General features: G+C 36.7%; 1 protein-coding gene across 1 annotated transcript in view; it reads right to left on the reverse strand.

The window, feature by feature from the left end:
- Nucleotides 1-19,356, reverse strand: part of ADK (adenosine kinase) — a 278,606-nt gene that overhangs the window by 152,587 nt on the left and 106,663 nt on the right. The window contains exon 5 of the mRNA XM_084290056.1: nt 1,841-2,013. Coding sequence (XP_084146182.1) covers nt 1,841-2,013 — 173 coding nt within the window. The remainder of the gene's footprint in view (nt 1-1,840; nt 2,014-19,356) is intronic.

Below are 19,356 nucleotides of genomic sequence, written 5' to 3' on the forward strand. Positions count from 1 at the left end.
GCAAAGACACTATGTCACAAAACAGAGAATCACAGAGCACAAACATCTTTACTGCTTGTCTTATCTTTGAAAAACTGAATACGGATCTGAAGATGAAGGGGAAAGTCCGTAGACATAACGAATGTCAAAAATCTGTATGAAGATGGATGAACTTCCTTCCTCCATTGAGTATGAACACTCTTTCCTGAGAGTAAGACATTATGTATGGCATTAAATTGCAAGGGACAGGTTGATAAGCTGGAGGACAGGGCTGTCTGTCACTCAGTTGATCTCTAAAAGCCTGGAGAAAAAAGCTGGCAGAAGACTTAAAGGTAAATGCAAAGTCATGCAACTGCAGTAGAATAACTCCATGCAACAGTATAGGCTGAGTGTTGACAGGATACAATACCTTGCAGAAAAGAACGTGGAGGTGCTGGTGGGAATTTGGGACAAGAGACAGTGGTGTATCCTCAGAGAAAAGATTAGTCACATCCTGGCCTATATGAGCAAGCTTATAGTCAGCAGGGAAGAAGAAGTTACATATTCCAAACAGGGGGATGCCTCTGTTCTGCACTTCAGGTCACATCTGGAGTATCAAGTGCAGTTCTGCGCTTTCCATTACAAGACAGACACTGACATAAAGGAACGAGTCCAGCAGCAAGCAGTCAAAATTGTTAGGTGGCTGGAACATTTTACACATGAAGAAAGGCTTGGTTGAGTATTAAGAAGAGTCTTAAGAAGTTCCTAAGGGGATACCTTATTCTAGGGTTCTACAAATTATATGTTGAATTCTCCTTCCCCTGGCTCTTAGTTCAGTTAGTGCTGCTGGTACGGTATTTTGCTCTTATGCACAGCCAAAAAGAAAACGTTCCTCAGGGTAACAGATACCATTTCCATTATTGCTTCAGTATCTAGTATCAGAAAATTTGGATGCTGGGAAATACCAGGGAGGGTTGGTTTGTGCTAGCAACATCTCAAGATTAAGGCAGATATGACTGTCTGGTTTTGGAACTTCTAAAAATCATCAGGAAGTAGGTAATCAGGAAACAATAAATATTTAAGTTCAAGTGTTGTGGATAGAGAGAGAAAGAAGAAAGCAAAGGGATATGCTCAAGATAAATGCCTATCACCTTCATTGTTTCTTTCTAAAATTGTTTTATTGATTTTATTACAATACTCAAAATGGATGACTCCATAAGCACTTTTTTCCTCATGAAATATTTTAAAACCATACAAAATACCACAAAAAAAAAAAAATATTGTCCTTAGTCTCTAAGTAAGGTTGAATGTGTTAGAGTTCTGAGTAAGTAATTTTTATTTGCAGGGGCCATATGAAAGATGAAATAAGTTAAAACATGAAAGACAAAATTAAGAAACAACAGATAAGGTGTGGTCAAGGAATTACAGTCACCAGGTCTTCCCAACAAAAAATTTTTCTTCCTCTTGTATAAAAGCAAGTTAACCCTTTTTATCAGGCTATATGCCAACGTGTATCCTCTTTAAACACATTATTATCTGATGTACATTGTTTACTTGCCAATCAAGTCTATTCCTTATGTGGCAATCCATTTTCATAAAGGCTGTATAAACATACTTGTTAACCAACTTTTGTCTCCCATATATTTTCTATCTTTAGAGCAACTGGAAACTTCAAATGTTCAGAAAGAAGTGGTGGTTGAGTATGAGTTGAGTAAATGCTATTCTTTAAAGGTATATTAACCAACCTGATCCCAAACTGTGTGCCATACAGCCTTTGTTGTCTCAAACCAGTGTGAAGACTTTATCATTCAAATTAAAATACTCCTAACAAATTATGTTCCACATATTTGTGTCTTATGAAAATATGGAAGGCCCCATATACCTGTTATCACTAGTGATGCAGGCAGCACAGGTTCCGGTTGGTTCTTCACTCTGCTCATAGTAGTGGGCGTCCACATGAGCTTCCTCAGCCTTCTTCTTTAGTATCTCTCCAAATTTATCTTTGCCAATGCACCCAAAGAAAGTTGCAGCTTTGTAAGGGCTCTGAATCATCCACTGCGGATTGACAAGAAAAAAAAAAACAAAAAAACAAAAACAACAACAAATAATTAACATGCCTGATATGTTATTTGTCCTTTTTTCTCTCTGCTCACCATATGTAATTCTGTGCTTACAGAGCACTGTGATACACACTGATCCGACAGAACTCTTCTGTACCAGAAGTAAAAGTCAGTTACATCAAGAGAGGGAATTTCAACAACAAATAAAGAATTTACTCCTAATCATGCTGGTGAGTGCTTACCATTTCATGTGAAGTTTACTTATTAGACGTAGTTCACTATAAAATAGATTTGAAATACCTTGTAAAAACATAGGAAAAATGTTCTTTAGCTTAAAGGATATGCTCCACATTAGATTTAATCAAACAACATAGTATCTTTAATGGAAATTTGTAGAAAAGTAAAAATAAAATACAGAGAGAGAGAGCATAAGGAAAACAACATTTAAGAACCACCAAAACAAACATCTAGCAAAATTCACAAAATATTTTCAAAAACAAAATGGTACTGAAAATAACCACGCGTCTACCATTTGACTATACACAAAAAGGAAATGTTCCCCGCTCTTATTGTTAAACCACACACGAAAATACCTATCCCCAACTTATTAAGAGCAGTTCTATCACTTGAATTGTAAGGAAAGAGCATAGCTGTATAGTGTTGCTAAGGTGCTATGTTATTTTATAAAACTCCTTTATTGACACAAAATATACATCTTTCAATTCTAAATGTAACTACGTTTGGTACTATGTTAAAAGATAGAACCTAGCACTGAAGTAAAATCAAGAGTGAACTAAAATATAAATGTGAAGAAATAATCACAGGCCCTACCCTGCTGGTGATGAGTCAACCAACTGAAGTCATTATAATTCCCTCTAATTATAGTCAGAAAGCTTATCCACTCAATCTATAGTATGAATTAAAGGCTACATCAATTTACTGCTATACTAAAACCCTACTTATAATTGTTTCCTAATCAAGATTTAAATAAGTGATAATGTCTCCATTACGAATCAGCATTAGTGGTAGCTGTGGGTCGTAGCAAGGTCAAGCAAGTGATCTGCAAATACATGCTTCATCACATCCTTATCACTTCTAGCTCCAGAAGAAAAACAGAAATTCTTTAGTCATGCTCAAGTTTTCATTAATAAGGCAAATGGACAAATGTTCCAGGGCCTCTTCCCGCACCAGTTTGATATATATCAAGTTTAAGATTTTAAAAAAGTCTTGTCAGATGGTGGCAGCGTTCAGTCTCTTATTTGTGAAATGCACTCTAGATACGTTCTGCTTGTCTGTTCTGTATCACTCTAAATTGACAGATGTTAAATAAACCCCTAACAGGAGAATTATGTACAACATCCTCATATTTCACATACATTATAGACACTTGCAGGGTGTTCATTTAGTATGTCTTAGAAGGTGTAACATTTTATATTTGGAGTTATGTTCAAGTAGAACAGATTATTTAACAAGACTAAAGATGTTGTGACCTACTGTAAGGAAATATGGCAGCAATTTCTATACTGGTAAGAAGCACTTGAAGTCTTGCGTCCCATGTTGAACAGCATGCCTTACTCTCAAAAAATAAAAAATGAACAGCAACAGCTATGAATAGCATTTATCAAAGCATCAGCTTTCCACAAACCCCAACAGTTCTTCAAAAAAAAAAAAATATATATATAAAGATTCCGAGCTACACCTTAGGGTTACAACATTCTAGCAAATGACATAACTTTTCCATCCTTTATATGTAAAGTCTGACAACACTTGGAGCAGTACTAAGTAATATTTCACATACATCTTTGTGGGAAAAAAAAAAAAAAAAAAAAAAAAAGAAATTCTGTTAAAATATCACAGTTTGGGCTGTTGGCAGCAGCTCAATTTGAATTCGGATGTGATAACATGCCATATATAATTGTCACAATCCTTACTTTAAATGTAAGTAAAGTTATTCTTGAGAATTGGAAGTCATGATCTGGGGCTTCTTGAGATGAACCTCTGCATATTGTGAAGACCAATTCTTAAATAGGCAGAGCTTCTGCTGATGCTCATGATTATTTGAAACATAGAAATTACTTGGTGGGCAACACAGCGATTACCACTGCATAGATACTCTTTTCATGTGAACATCTGAGCTAAGTTAAACAACACTGAGGAAGATGGAAAAGCAGTTCAGCAGTGTTTCTGGAAAGATTCTCTCTTCACAGATCTCCACTTACAAACACTCCCAACTTCTTGGAACGATCTTCACATATTCCCACAATAAAAGTAGCGAGGTCTTCCTAGTTGCCTAAGAACTCCAAACCGCTCTTCCTTTACCTCAGTTATGTCTATATATTAGTAAAGGCAAAACAGGGACATGATGCTAAGAACTTGGTGAAACTGAACTATAGAAATACATCTGTGGCACACCACTCAAGTTGTACCTAGTGGGATGAGCCACAGAAAGCACCTTGCTGGGACTGGAGTCTAATTTTGAATACCGTGATATAGAAACAACAGGGTTCTATGGACCACTTCACACACCATTATTATTATTATCACTGCTAACATTTTGGCTAAACCACTCTAAATGGGAACAGGGGCTCAGTCATCAAAAGACTATTACCACAATGAAATGACCATGCAGCATTACATCCAATATCAAACTCAGGCCAATAACAAACTGCACACTTTAATGCCAGGTATGTAGTTATATAAACCACAAATTCAATTTATAGATTTATGTGGAATAGAAGATTTAATTGAATGAAAAGACTCTAGACAGAAACAGAAAATGACCCAGCTCAGCAGGCACTAGCATAATGAGTAAATTATCTAGGGTTTGGCTAGGCAGTGAGGCAGCTATTAACTTACTGTATTGACAGTCTGGTCAGGAGAGGTTGGCACCTGGCCACACCAAGAATCTTCACTATTACCCCTGGGAATCTGAAGCTGTTAATGGCCCAAAGACAGAAGTGTCAAAAGTAGGAACTCATCATGAAGGAGCAAGACAGCCTCAGGAAGGGAATACCACAAAGGAAACTCAAAATCTAGAGTGGTTTAAGAAATCTAGTGTGTTTCTCCATCCTAAAGTTTTCTTCTGTCAACACAGCATGGGCATCAGGTACACACAAGGACAGGCCCTGACCTTGTCAGTCAGAATAAGCATCTGTGACAGAGCAAGGCATAGAGGAAATATAACACCTTTCAGATGCTCTCTTGAGTTAAACAGATTGCATTTGCTTCATACTTCTGTTGTATGCACTCTAGTAAACTAAAAGCAAATACGAACATTTTTTTAAACAACCTTTTTCTTCCCTTTAACATAACCCTGTCTTGAAATTAGGCTGATTTCATTACCTCAAATTACCCTATGCCTACAGGCAACTTATTCCTTATGATCAAATACTGAAGCCAGCACTTTGACATCCAAAGACATACCAGAGAATGACAGAACGTTTCTCTCCTTATTTTCATGACACCAACTTGGGTTCACAGAAGCAGCAGTATCTATCTGTTCAAGTGTTTTTTGGTGATCTGAGTTAACAGGGTGAATTCCGTGGCATGCTTAAGCTGTCAGAGAAGTCTGAGAACCTTTGTGTTCCCGGGAGTGGGTGGCAATTGCAGAGAACAGCATCGTCTTTTCTTGCAAGATGTTGAGATGCCAAGAAAACTTGGTAACAAACAAAACTTCTGAAGAATGAACTGTGACTTTGTCATGCTGCTTGGAGTTAACTACATCCCACTCACATCCTCAGACTCAAAGATGTGGTACACCTATCTCCCACTTTTGACTGATTACAGAACAGCTTTGGAAACGACCTTTCCCGAATTACAGAAGCACTTCCACAAGCACTTCTTCCAACACGAGAAGGGACTTGACTTTGATTGGCTACTCATTCAGTGCTGTTCTTTGGGAGCGATATTCAAGGTGAGCTTACAGAGTTACCCGAATGTTGTCTTATACCCAGAGAATCAAAAAAATGCACACTCACACTATATGAAAATCATCAGTGGTCTTACATAATTACCCCCAAAACAGAGAGGTGGGTGTTCACTGATTTTTATTTCCCAAGCATCCTATTTAGCTTGAGAACACCATGCTTCTGACCAAGGGGTAGAGCCCAGTATCCCATATCACAAAATACCTGTGTTCAAAGCTTCTCTACTGTTGCTAAGATCCAAGTAAAGGGAGGACCAAGGCAAAAGCAGAAAAACTAAATACTTGACCTCATTTACCTCATTATCTTCAGTTGCAAAGAGACTTCTCTTGTAAAAGAGGAGTTTGCTGATGCCAGGTTTCAATAGACAACCGTTTGAGACTGAAAAACACCACCATACCGAAGAAGCTTAAGACAGCTTTAAAGCCCTCTGACTAAAACAAAGATCCTTCAAAAATAATCTTGTTTTACTACAGCTTCATGCTTTGCTGTAGATGACACTGATAACTGGATAACATTAATAATAGCAACAAGGAGACTGACAATGGTATTTGTTATCAGTCCCACATTGTTCTCCATCTGAACTCTGAACTTCTTAGCTCCTTAACTCTTTTTTTTTTTTTATTAAAAAAAAAAAAATAGCTCCGGCCAGTAGTGCATTTCCACATCTGTCAGTCGTCTTAAACTAACAGTGCCAAAGCATACAAAGCTTTGCTTTGGCTGACATACCTTCTGTACATAGAAGCTTTCAGCTGTAGACTTGAAGCCTAAATACCCAGGAACTGACAACACAACGAGAAGCATTATGCCCCTTCACAGTGAAGTATCTTCAAAACTCATTAACACTACTGAATACAGACATCTGAAGTGCATCTGAAGTGCGTTATTTGAAGCTGGACTCTTCTCTGCATGATCTGTCAAATCTGATCTTATTTTAAATTGCATCTCACAGAGGAGAGGGCTCCAAACACCTAAAATTAGCTAAGACTTAACATGTTTGCTAAAATCTAAACTAAACAATGCTAACAACAACTTATGAAGCATTCTTTTTAGTCAATCAGAACAGGAATGGCTTGTTTTCATACACCAACATCTGGACTATCTATCCTCTTGAGAACGTAAAATGAGTCCATACACTCTTCAGAAGGGTTCACCACTCTGTTGTTCGCCTAGAACATTTCCTATCACCAATTATATGTGTAGTCCATTAAAAAGCTTTTAGGAATATTGTAATATTCAAATAAAATACATCACACCTCATCTTAGAAAAACAGATAAAACAAGCAAAAGTGGGATCAAAACCTTACACAAATCTTAAAAGAGGGAAAACCTGCCAATATGCAAAACAATCCTAAAAAAGACATCAATGTCACTGTTCCAAGCGAGTGAGCTCACATTTCTTGTCAGTGATGTGATACGTCTCATGCACAACTGGAACGCAATATTCAGTTACCATTACACACACTGTATCATTTCAAATCCCTACTGTGGTGGGCTAACCCCAGCCAGCAGCTATGCCCCCACCCAGTCACTCACTCACTATTCCCCAGAAGGAAGAGGGAGGGAATTGCAAGGGCAGCAGTGAAAGAAACCCATCGATCAAGATACAGTTTAATAAGTGAAATAATAATAATGTTCTCCCTCTTTCCCCCACCTTTTTTTTTAAAAACAAACAAACAAACAAACAAACAACAAAAAAAAAACAATGTAAAGGCAACCACTCACCCTCTCCCACCAGCAACCTGAAGCCTAGCCAGCCTCTGAGCAACAGATACCTTGGAAAAATTGCCCCTGCTTCCTCCTCCTCTGGCAAGTTTTATGCTGAGCATATTCTATGCAGCACAGCATATCTCCTTGGTGAATCTGGGTTAGGGCTGTGTCCCCTCCCAAATTCTTGCCCACTTGGTGGGGAGGGGGCAGGGTGGAGGGTAAAGTGAGAAACAGAGATGGCCTTGATGCCACTCAAGTACTACTCAGCAATAGCTAAAAACACTCATGTACTATCAGCACTGTTCTGGTCACAAATCTAAACCACAGCACCATGAAGGATGCTATGAAGAAAATTAACCTGAATCTATTCTCAGTGTACCTAGCTCAGGAATTACTGCTACAAGCAGTCTTTAATACAGCATCAGGACGCTGCAAAGCAGATGAGATAATACAGTTTTGTTCCAACACCTTTGGAATCGTTTTTCCCTTTCTTTTTTTCACTGATAAACATTTAAAGATCACGATGGTTATTATCATGTAACGACCACATAAAAAAAAAAGTGGAAAAGGAAAAAATAAGCTTATCTTTTTAAAAGCAGACTTGCAAAAAAGGAATCCCATGTCCTGTACAGTAATTCCTCTGCCATCAGTTGAAGCTGCCAAATCTTGCATGAGGAAGTGATATTGTTAAAATGCATGACAACACCCTCAAGCAACTTCCAGTCAAATGAGATAAAAGCGATAATATTTTGTAAAGGAAGGACTAGCTAAATCCTTGCACTGAGACCAATATCTACATCTTATCAGGATTTGGATGACAATACACTATCCAAATCCTTGCACAGGAACATCCGTTAGCTTTAGTGTGGTGCCTCAAGTTACATTTCACTATAGCTTTTTGAATTAATTGTCCATCAAAACATCAGTCATCCAGGAAGAGTACTTTATTTCTACATTTAAAAAGACGAAGCTAACAAACTGCCTCTTGACAAAATCTATTGTATAAATAACTATTTTCAGCTCTGCTGTTTTCTTTTGCATTTCACTTCCTTTCTACTTCTCTTGCCCTTCATCTGCTTTTCTGATGCTTTATTTTTAGTCTAGTTTCTGAACTTCTTGTTGTACAAGAAAATACAACCACATTTTCAGTAATTAAACATGCAGTAACCATATTTCAAAGTTTCATTGTGGCCAAAGCTAGCTCTCATTTATTCTGACCCTTATATATTGGCCAGTCCAGATTGTTACCTCTAATATTCCTTACTCAGACAACCTCTTATCTTGTATTTCTAACGCTATTGCTCTGCCTCCAACATCTGAATTGCTTCAGCCTCTCTTCTGAAGTTTGTTGTATGTTATTTGAGACCAAAGGCAGAAACACTCCTGCAAGACCTTGCAAAGCACATAAATGAGACTGCAGCTGGCCTTGAGTGCCATCCCCTGCAAAGCACAGAACCCAAAGCATCAACTACCTCCTTGTTTGATCTGATGCATTACTCCCTTTCCCTTTTCACAACGTGAATGTGGTCCCTTCTCAAAATTAAGTAAAAAATAATACACCTACGTAATAGGACTGGTCATGCAAGTTCTTCATCCTTCACATGACAGTTACACAAAAGCTGTCACGACAGTAAGAATCCTAGGTTTACTTCCATAACTGTTTCAGCGTATACAGCTGTTTATTAAGAAATTTGCTAATGCTACAAAGCTGTGTATGAGATAAGGCTCAATAGTACCTTTATCAGCAAAAGACCTCAAAGACAGTAACTTCCTCATTGAACACCAGGAAATATGGCAAAGTGGCAAGTAAAGCCCAACAAAAAGTCTTGATATTCTGTGTGGTTAGGAGCTGTGATGTGTTACTAAGAGCATGCTAACAAGAAAATGCACAGTCACACTTGGGTACAGTAAGACTCACTCACTGTGCAACTGTGCACTGCTGCTAACCGTGCCTCAGCCATGTACAGAATTAGCACTCCCTTCATGGAGATACAAGGAAGACTTAAGCACTTTCAAAATGCCCTTAAACTTTCCAGCATAAACCACTGCATATTACTTAAGTACTAACCTGTGAATGAAAATGATATTGTTGCAAAATGGCATTTTAGGATAATTCACATATCATTTTGCATATCTGTAATCTTAAAGCAAGTCTTCCTTTCCAAAATGTGTGCATGTGTCACTCTCACTTCCTTGCTAGATGATGTGCAGTCTCAATGAATACACCCACACTCCCAATCACAGCAAAAAATCCACAAGTGAAGACATTTCCTCCATTGTCTGGCAGCAGAGTTCATAAAGCACAAACTGTAAACAGCTGCCTATCAGCTTCTATCAGCAATAGTATCAAAAACAGATGGCAAAGGTCAAGTCAAAGTTTATTGACAGTGATGAACTTTGACAGCCTCTATTAAATTACTTCTTCCTTTAAGGTGTATGTGATCAAAGCAGCAGAGAGATTTTCACTCAGTCACATAACAAGCTATTTGTTGAGATTGAAACATCTGGTCAATATCTCCTAACACTGCAATTTCATGCACAGTTAGCAACAGGGTACATTTCTTCTCTTCTTCTTCCAGGGTCCAGAAGGGTGGCACATATGGCTGATCATTTCATTCAGAAAGGTTACAACTCCAGGCATTACGTACAATTGTCTCTATGCTTTATAGTATTTTAAGTCTACCCACCATCGTTTTCCATCATCACTGCTGTCTGCTCTGCTCTCCTACTATAAAAGCCCACAAATATGACAGAGCACTTAAAGCTTAACAGCTTTTGACTACTGAAGTTAGAAAGCAGTTAAGGCAAGTGAGTTTTTAAAGTAGCAGGTCTTCATCTATCTGTTGTCAAGAATTCTCAATACATTAAACTATTTACCAAAGGGCTTGTAACACATTGTAATTTTTTTCATCACAGCAAGCCCTTCATTTAAAGGCTTTCCTGAGCAATTAGAGATCACCCTTGTTACCAATTTATAACTTACTACACATTTTACAAACATAACTTGTATTTTATTTCAAGTTAATGTGTGACAATTATAAAAACTTGATTAATTATAATCACATTTCTCAACCAGAAACAGCAAAAAAAAGACAATATGTTATCTATCCCAAATGCTGAAAACACTTCCTTATAAAATTATGCATTTATGTTGCCACAGCAACAAGTAGTGGGTAGTGTGAAATGTATTTCCACCTTCCATTTCTGAATCCCAATCTTTGTGGGTCAAAAGAGATGGGAAAGGCCAGTTGCAAATGTGCCTATAAAAACTATATGTCATTTACTATTAAATAACTTGCATTTTTTTATTCAGTTAATAGTTAATTTCTGTATCTCATTCCTACACTGTCTGATTCAAATAGTATCTGAACCTTGCAAGTTTACGCAGACATTCAAACTCCTCAGTACAATGATGCATCATGCCCAGATGCTGCACCAAACGCATAATAGAGGGGTGGGCAGGGAAGAGAGAAAGTGGATCAATGCCCTGCAAAAAATCTGCAAAACACTTGAAGAGACATTCCTGAGATGTCACTGAAGAAGTCTATTTTTTTCTGAAAAAAAAAAAAAAAAAAAAAAAAAAAGAAAAACAACAATTGGCAATATGACATCTATGGCAATGCTTCAGCAGTGCCTCACTGTTTTGAAGAAATTGTATGTGTAACTTTGTGTGTAACTTTTTTTTTTTTTTTTTAAACAGTATTATCCAGTAGAAACTGTTGTTTCATATAATTGGCAGATATAGCTCACAGGTAACAGGAGCTTGTTTACAGATTTTAAGTGAGAGCCTAAATAAGAGCCTGTCACAGTATGCCACAAAAGCAGACAATCAAGTCAGGAAGACAACTAATTAGTTGCCACTTAGTGCCAACAGCACTAGTGTACAAATTAACATGTTAGCCAAAATCTGTTTCTTGATAGGAGTGTGAAAGAAGAAGTGTTCCAGGAGCACCAAATAAGTTCTAGAGTGATGTGGTAAGCAAAGTAAATGAGTGAACTTGTAAGGAAATGGGAAAAACAAACAAACAAACAAACAAAAAAAAACAACAAGAACCACACCACCCAAAAAAACCCAAAAACAAACCCACAACCAACCAACCAAAGGAAAAAAAAAAAAAAAACTTTGTTGCACATGTACAGGAAGGCTTATAGTATCATGGTGGAGCATTCCATCCAAAGTGATAGAAAGTTTATTTCTTCCAGAGTTAAGAAGTTTCTCCAGAAGAAATCACAAATTAAAAATAAAGTACAACAAAAAATCTGCTACTTCTCCTATGGCTTCAAGGCTTACTCTCACTAGACTGGGATCCTTCTGAATAACAAAGGCAAAACTTCAGAAAGGTTATATTTGGCTTTGAGTCTAACCATCCCTGTTATCCCAAATACTCCATCCCCAGTTCCACATGGAAGTGCAGAAAGTTGACAATTTGGAACCTTCAAAGACTGCCTGGTACACAGACACAGTTGAAGGTTCAAGACAATCTGGATCCACAGAGCACATGTGGACAATGATTTCAATTACAAGTCATGCATGCTCTTAGAACATGCACGAGAAGTATATACCATAGCACTCCCAATACAAAGCAGTCACTTTCTCAAAAATAAATGCATTTTTATGCTACTGTAACAAATCCATTATTTTAATTGCTATCTATCCAAACGTTAGTGCCTTTACACAGTTCAAAAACAGTTACCTTCAGATAAAGCATATAATTTCACATTTCTAAATTACCTTTCAGGTCCTTATTCCAGTACCAACTAGATACAAAAGCAACACAGACCAGTGCACAGAAGTGCATTCAGTGCATTTCCTATCGTTTCATGCTGGCTGACACTAAGAAGCCTGGACAAGTGGTCATCCCATGCAACGCTCTGCTCGGGTAGCTCATCTGCCGCAGCGGTTCAGCAGGCCCTGTGTGTGTACCATCACATCCCTCTGCTCGCCTGCCAGAGGCCTGATGGATTCAGAGCGCCCTTGATTCCCCACGCCAACACCAGCACCAGCCCCTACGCCCTGCAAACACAGGAGTGAGGTCAGAGGCCGCCTCTGCAGGAGTTCCGGGGAGGCAGTTTTGAGGCCCACCTCAGAGAACTTCGAGTTACCACCTATGGGATAGCTGGCACGCTGCTCCTCCACTGCAGTCAACATTATCCATTTACACAAATAAATGGCTTTTATTCCATTCACCAATAACTGAAGGGTGACAATATTATTTTTCCTATATCCCATGCATGTAAACACTGCTTTATATTCAGCCCACTTCACAACAATCTTACTTTTCCCCTTGCCAGATTCACCCACACCTTTAGATTTGCTGTGATTGGTGTCATGAAGAATATCTTTGACAGGCTTCTGTTTGTCATCAGCTGTAAATATATTCTATTCTGATTCCCAAGATAGCAAGCAAAACAGCAAAACATAATTCTTCATTAACACTGTTGATTATTTTTTGAGCTAATATACTCCTTCCTTCATGGTAACGTCTATACCTGCAAGAAATTTTAACCAAACAATTCATTATTTTTAAACAAAACGGACAACAGAAATGACATATAATTATATGCAGCTGAAAGCAGTAATTGGCAGTACCTGAATTTTTTGGCACATAGCTCAAACTCTGTACTAAGTTCAAATAATTTTCACAGAACAGATAATTTAGTCACCAACTGATGTATACCCATGAAAAAGGACTGCAAATTGCTCATTTTTTTTCTTCCTTAATTCAGTCACAACTAAAAGCTTTGACACCTACCATGAGCAGCTCGGCCTTAACACTAACTCCTAGACCTCATCTGGCTTGAGTGGAAGGCAAGGGAAATTTTACATTTACTGGAATGTTAGTTTTGATTCACAGAGAGTTAGTCTTCTACTGTTGGTTTCACAAACTGCAAGACCAAATTTGTTGAACCTTACCTTTTTCACAACAGAAATATTTCTTTAAAACTCTCAAATCAAAATTAACAGAAAGAAATCAATACACGAAACACAAAGATGATGTTTTGTTGATAACTGTACAATCCTGATCCAGTTAATATTCTTTGAAAGTTTATTAAAAAACAGTCAATGCGAGTTGTATTTTGAAGTTAAAGATCTCCTTTTCCAGTTTCCTCTGAGACACTGGAAAGCCCAACAGAACTGATTGTGATCTCAATTAATCCAATTTTGTGTTGATGTAAATTTATTCACTTCAATGGAGTTTTGCATGATTTATGCAGATGCAAATGAGATCGAATCCAAGCCTATTTTGACCCTGTATATATTATCTTTTCATTTGGCAGAGTAATTTATTTTTAATTTTACCTAAAGGAATATCTGCAAGTATGTGTGTATAGCTTCATTATTTCAATGTTTAAAAATGAACAAACAAACAAAAACCCACAACCTCCTATTATCATCTATAATGCAAGTATTCAGTGCCTACCTTCCTAAAGTATAATAGTTAAGATATGCCAAGGCATGACATAAGATATGTCAAAGATTGGTGCCCAGTACAAAACACTCTTAAGAAAGTACCTCTTGAGTGTAAAGTAAAATAAGGAAACAAGGTCTCATCTGCACTGAAGTTTGCGTAACACTAAAATGCCAAATCTTGAAAAGCCAATAATTTATGAAGGGAAATATGGAGTATTATCTCCTTTTTTTCCTGTGAAGAATAAACTGTAAATAAAATTCCTCTAATGAAAACAAACCATGTTTATATATAGATAAATAATAAGTAAAAATTCATTTTCAAAATATGATTTCATTACAGCCACGAGCCCCAAATACTCAGGCAATGGGAACAGAGCTCCCTAAGTGTCTCTCTCATGCATTCAAGATTTGCCGAAGACCAAATAAACCACCTGCCAAATCACTCACCTATCATAAACCACAAGTGACCCTTACAGAATCCTAATTCAGCAACATGTATTTCCAATTGTTTCTGATCGTATGATCAGCAAGAAGTCTTTTAAATACAGACAAAAAGATCACTGAAAATGTGCTCATCTTCTGTGCTCCCAGTTCACAAATTTACGATTTTCTCATCTATTTTTTTCTGTATTTTGGTATGTCATTATTAACGAAGATTGCACTGCTAGCATGGAATACCAATTCACAATTTAGTTTTGAAAGGCAAGAAGTGGAATAGTTACCACTGAAAAGGAGACAAAAGAGTCAGTGAAGTATCCAGAAGGAACTGCTATTCAAAAGACACTCTAGGACTTTTATGTTACTACTAGCATCATAGCTAATAACTGTTCAGAAAAGAAACTAAATGATCATCCCCTGTAGCCAAAATTTGGTGTAAATGTGTGTGTCATAGAGGACACCCAATGCATCTCACTAAAATTCACCCAAATTCAGTGAATGCACTGCGAATACAGAAACTTTATTAGTCATTATAAAATCTGGCACCCCCCCATCACCATGAACAATTCCAAGCACACAGAATTACCTACTCTTTATAATAAAGCTGTCATAAAGTACCTCCGTCTGAGCATACATCAATCCCTTTACTTTAAGAAATATTTTTGTGTATGCTTTATAGAAGCTAAAGATGTAAAACAGCGTAAGAGCAATGTAATTCAGCACTCACTGCTGTTCTCTGCACAGGGGCACTGACTGCTTTCAGCAGCACTGGGCAAGCCAACAGCCCTGTATCTTGCTTGCACTGGCTGCAGAACATGCTAATTCTGAATCCTGAAGACCCAGTGTATCAGGCAGCTTGTGCTTCATCCGAAACCCTAACTGCATATGTACTAATTAATTTGGGTCTAAAATTATCCTGTTGTTACTTGATCCTTTTGTATCATCTTTCTTCTGTGCAGCACAAACCCCATAATATTAAGAAGTACAAAAGTATAAATGTATTTAACCTAACATCTAAGGACAACTAAAATGAAGTGTTTTCAAACTAAAAATTGAAACGATGAACTCTTGGGATACTTTCCCTCTCAACAAGATAAAAATTGCAACATAATTTTAAGGATTCTTTCTGGAGTTTCTGGATGTTGTCATTATTGCTAGCTGTTCTACTAATGTTAATTACATCATTACATGATTTCCCATGGATAACAACTTGTAATTCCATCTACTTATTCTCTAAAGAGGCAGAAGAACACAGTAGATTAGGAGGCTGTCAAGATGATAAAATGACATCCAAGGCAAATTTGTATTTGTAATACAGCATGCAAGATTTGGAAATGATACTTAAAACAGAAGCAGCAAACTAGCTGCAGGCACTGAATGTATGCTTCAGGCAGTGAGTGTATGAAAAATGCCAAGACATTAGAATATCTGAGGCACCAACAAAAGAAAGATTTTAAACTCCATTAAGAGGAGAATCTGTCAATAAATCAACTGACAAGTAATTACAACTATCAATATTAAAACACTCACCAGTTATAATTGGCGTAACACCACTTCTCTTGATGTAAAAGCTTACAAGTAACTACATAAAAGGTTAACTCATTAATTTGTTTTTAATTTTCCAGAACAAATTCTTAAGTAGTTCAGATTCTTTTAACCTAAAAGCCAATTTTCTGCTCATACTTACATTGGTGGAACCTGACTGATATCAGTTGGATTACACCAATATGGATTAAAAGAGAATTTGGTGCTATTATCTTGATTCTGGTAAGTTGTTAAACATAGGATATGACAAGTCAAGTGTAAGTCTTCAGAATACAAATATATTGTTCCATCAGTGGACTGTGAATATGTTCATTAATAACTGTAAAGCAATATGAAACTGAACAGCCCAGATCAATACTAGACACGATTATAAAATTACTGCCTATGCATTGGATTTTATTGTCTCTCTCTCTCTCTTTTTTTTTTTTTTTTTTTTTTTTTTTTACTCTTAAGAAAATACATTTCTTTTTCATCAGTTTAGGTATAAAAACTACTTGTATAAAACCAAAACAATTTAGTATTAAGAGCAGCAAACTGAAACTAAGGTAGTTTGTTCATGTGTTAATGAAAATAATTTCTGCAGATTATTTTAACAGTGCTGAAAGCATTCATCCTTTTCTTAACATGACATAACCTACATACTGGAAAATACTGTAGGGATTTGATATGTTATCCCAAAGTTGTTTTTTTTTTTTTTTGTATGCGTGTGTGTGTGTTTTCTATAGAAACCAGGTTTTGTTTCTTTTTTAATATTCTTATTGATATAGCAATGTGATTCCTCTTATTTTAAGGCAGACTAATATCGAACTGAGCAAAAGCTACTAAAAGCATCCCACCCCCGGCAGCAGGGGGTGCACCTTTTAGTTAGCCATATTTCTAATTCATATAATCCCATATTCACACTTCATCATACCACAGATCAATGTACAGGTGTTGCACTGTAAATGATCTGTGGAATCATGATAGAAGATGGCCAGGATGGGTTCTCCCTCTCTGGGTTGGCATCTCTCTAGGCAGGAGGTATAAATTGTGTATTGCCATTTCAGCACATTATCTGACTAGGCGTTAGTTATCATTGCCATTGCTTTTTTTTTTTTTTTTTTGTAATTTTATTTACCCTGTCGTCATTTAAATTTATTATTTTTTTCCAGAAAACAAACTGACCTGTCACATAAAGATCTCCAAATTTCTGTGAATCTGAAATCTGTTATGTGCTAGGTTTTACACTAGAATTTCAGAGGAGCAAACCCCCAGTCATTGGTTTCTCAGAGGACCTGAAAAGCATTGACCGACTTTATGTTTAGCCTCACAAGACTAGTATTTCTACTGATGAAATGCAACTGGGTAATGACTCTCTACTTTCAGACCTCTCTGGTTTTCTCATGGAAGATTTCCTCTACTTTTGCAATACAGATTCCACATAGAATGCAAGCATTTTCTTTCCTCATTTTATTTCTATGGGCCACTTCTAAGTCCATGACTACTTTTATATCTCTTTAACACTGACAGACAAACACAAGCCAAATACTAAGCAATAGCCTCCTTCAAAGGGTAGGTTAGAAAATGAACCTGAATTAGATTATTTCAAGTCTACCTCTTCAGTAGGTGCTCCTATACCTCCACCAAGCTCAAAAAGAAAGATACCAAGGAAACTAGTATTACTCACTTACAGCAAACCTTTGTGAACAGATTAGTGTCATGCTTGGTGTGATTAAATGCAGATTTATCAAATCCTCAGTTCACCCCTACAAAGGGGAAAATCAATTGCTCACTGTGAGGATTCCTTCTATATTTGGCAATACTAGAAGCTCTCCCTTCAGCAGCAGTGATTTTGCTAAGTTGTATCTACAGCAGAGCTCCAGCACCAGCATACTTTGAAGGGCTCTTTGTATGCAAGCCAAAAAACGCTTTATTTTCAAAACTGGATTTGTTAAAATCTTAGTCTAAGCCAGTATCATTTTGGAAAGTTTATTGTAACAAATGTAGGAAAACGATGTTATTACAGTCATTCCTGCAATTAAATAAGATTTGTAGTTTAATTGTTTCTTAACAAAAAAGTCCCCAATTTTTCCTCCACTAAAAGCCAAAAGTAGCATACCTTAGTCAGGGAAGCATATTTAATTTCCTTGCTAATGCATTATAGATTTTAACAATTGCAATTGCTCAAGTCTCAACAAAAGATAGCAGTGTTAAAAAAAAAAAAAAAAAAAAAAAAAAAAAAAAGGAGAGAGGTAAAAACACAAGAAAACAGATACCTTTTTAAAAAAAAGAACCACCCTACAGTTTTGAAGGCTGCACATACAGAAGATACCAAGGTAGGAAGCCACAAAACTCCTTTGAACCCTAACCTTACCAGAAATCTCACACAGCCAACTCCAGGTGTTACAAAATTAAACTAAAAACAAAAACAAACAAAAAAGAATCCTACAACACTTTAATACAGAAGTCTAAGCCTACTCCTCAAATACTTTAGGCTCCCTTAAAAGAAAAACCAAAACCCTCTTGAATTGTTATTAGACTGTCAGCCTGTACCACTGCCAGTTTGTTCATACAAGGTTAGGATCAGCAGATTGCATTCCTGTATATAGAGAAGGAACAAAAAAAGAGAAGAGAAAATTCAGAGTACTCTGCAGCACAGCAATGATTTCTGGTAAGTGACAGTGTGCAATGATGAATTGCACTTAGAGAGTATTAATGACTTTAATCAAGTATGTAGAAATCAGTAGATCTATGGAATTCACAGTTAAACTCTACATATCTACTGTTAACAGAAAAACCTGGTGTTTTGGTAAGATATAAACTACTTTAAAATACAGAAGCAATTATAACTATACTACGCACAACTGAGCATTATGAAGTTATCTGATTTTTTTATTTCACCACTTAAACAGCTTAAGTACATCTCAAGATCTACCTTCTTTATTGTAATAAGCAGCTATTGTATCACAAACATTACAGCAGTAGAGTCCTATTTGCTCACTTAGAAGCATATCAGCAGTGGAAGATGTTCACTTAGCTGATTTCCCCAGTATTTTTTTTTCTTTTGGTCTGGGAGGGTAGATCACCCAAAAAAATCCTATAGAAAAATTCCGAAAGCTACTTAGAAAATAATCACAAATTGTTATCCCTTGAACAACTTATTACTCCAAGACAAGGTCTCCTTGAACTGATTGTACCAAGAAGAAAACCTAGCTATTTGGTTTTATTTTTAAATCATAAATTTGACACTGAATTTGTCTTGGCTAATACAGTAAGTTTATCTCTAAATTATCCTTTTTTTTTTTTTTGATTGCTGGCTTTTTTTGAATTT

This window comes from Netta rufina (assembly GCF_964035555.1).
Source record: "Netta rufina genome assembly, chromosome: 7".
NCBI lineage: Eukaryota > Metazoa > Chordata > Aves > Anseriformes > Anatidae > Netta > Netta rufina.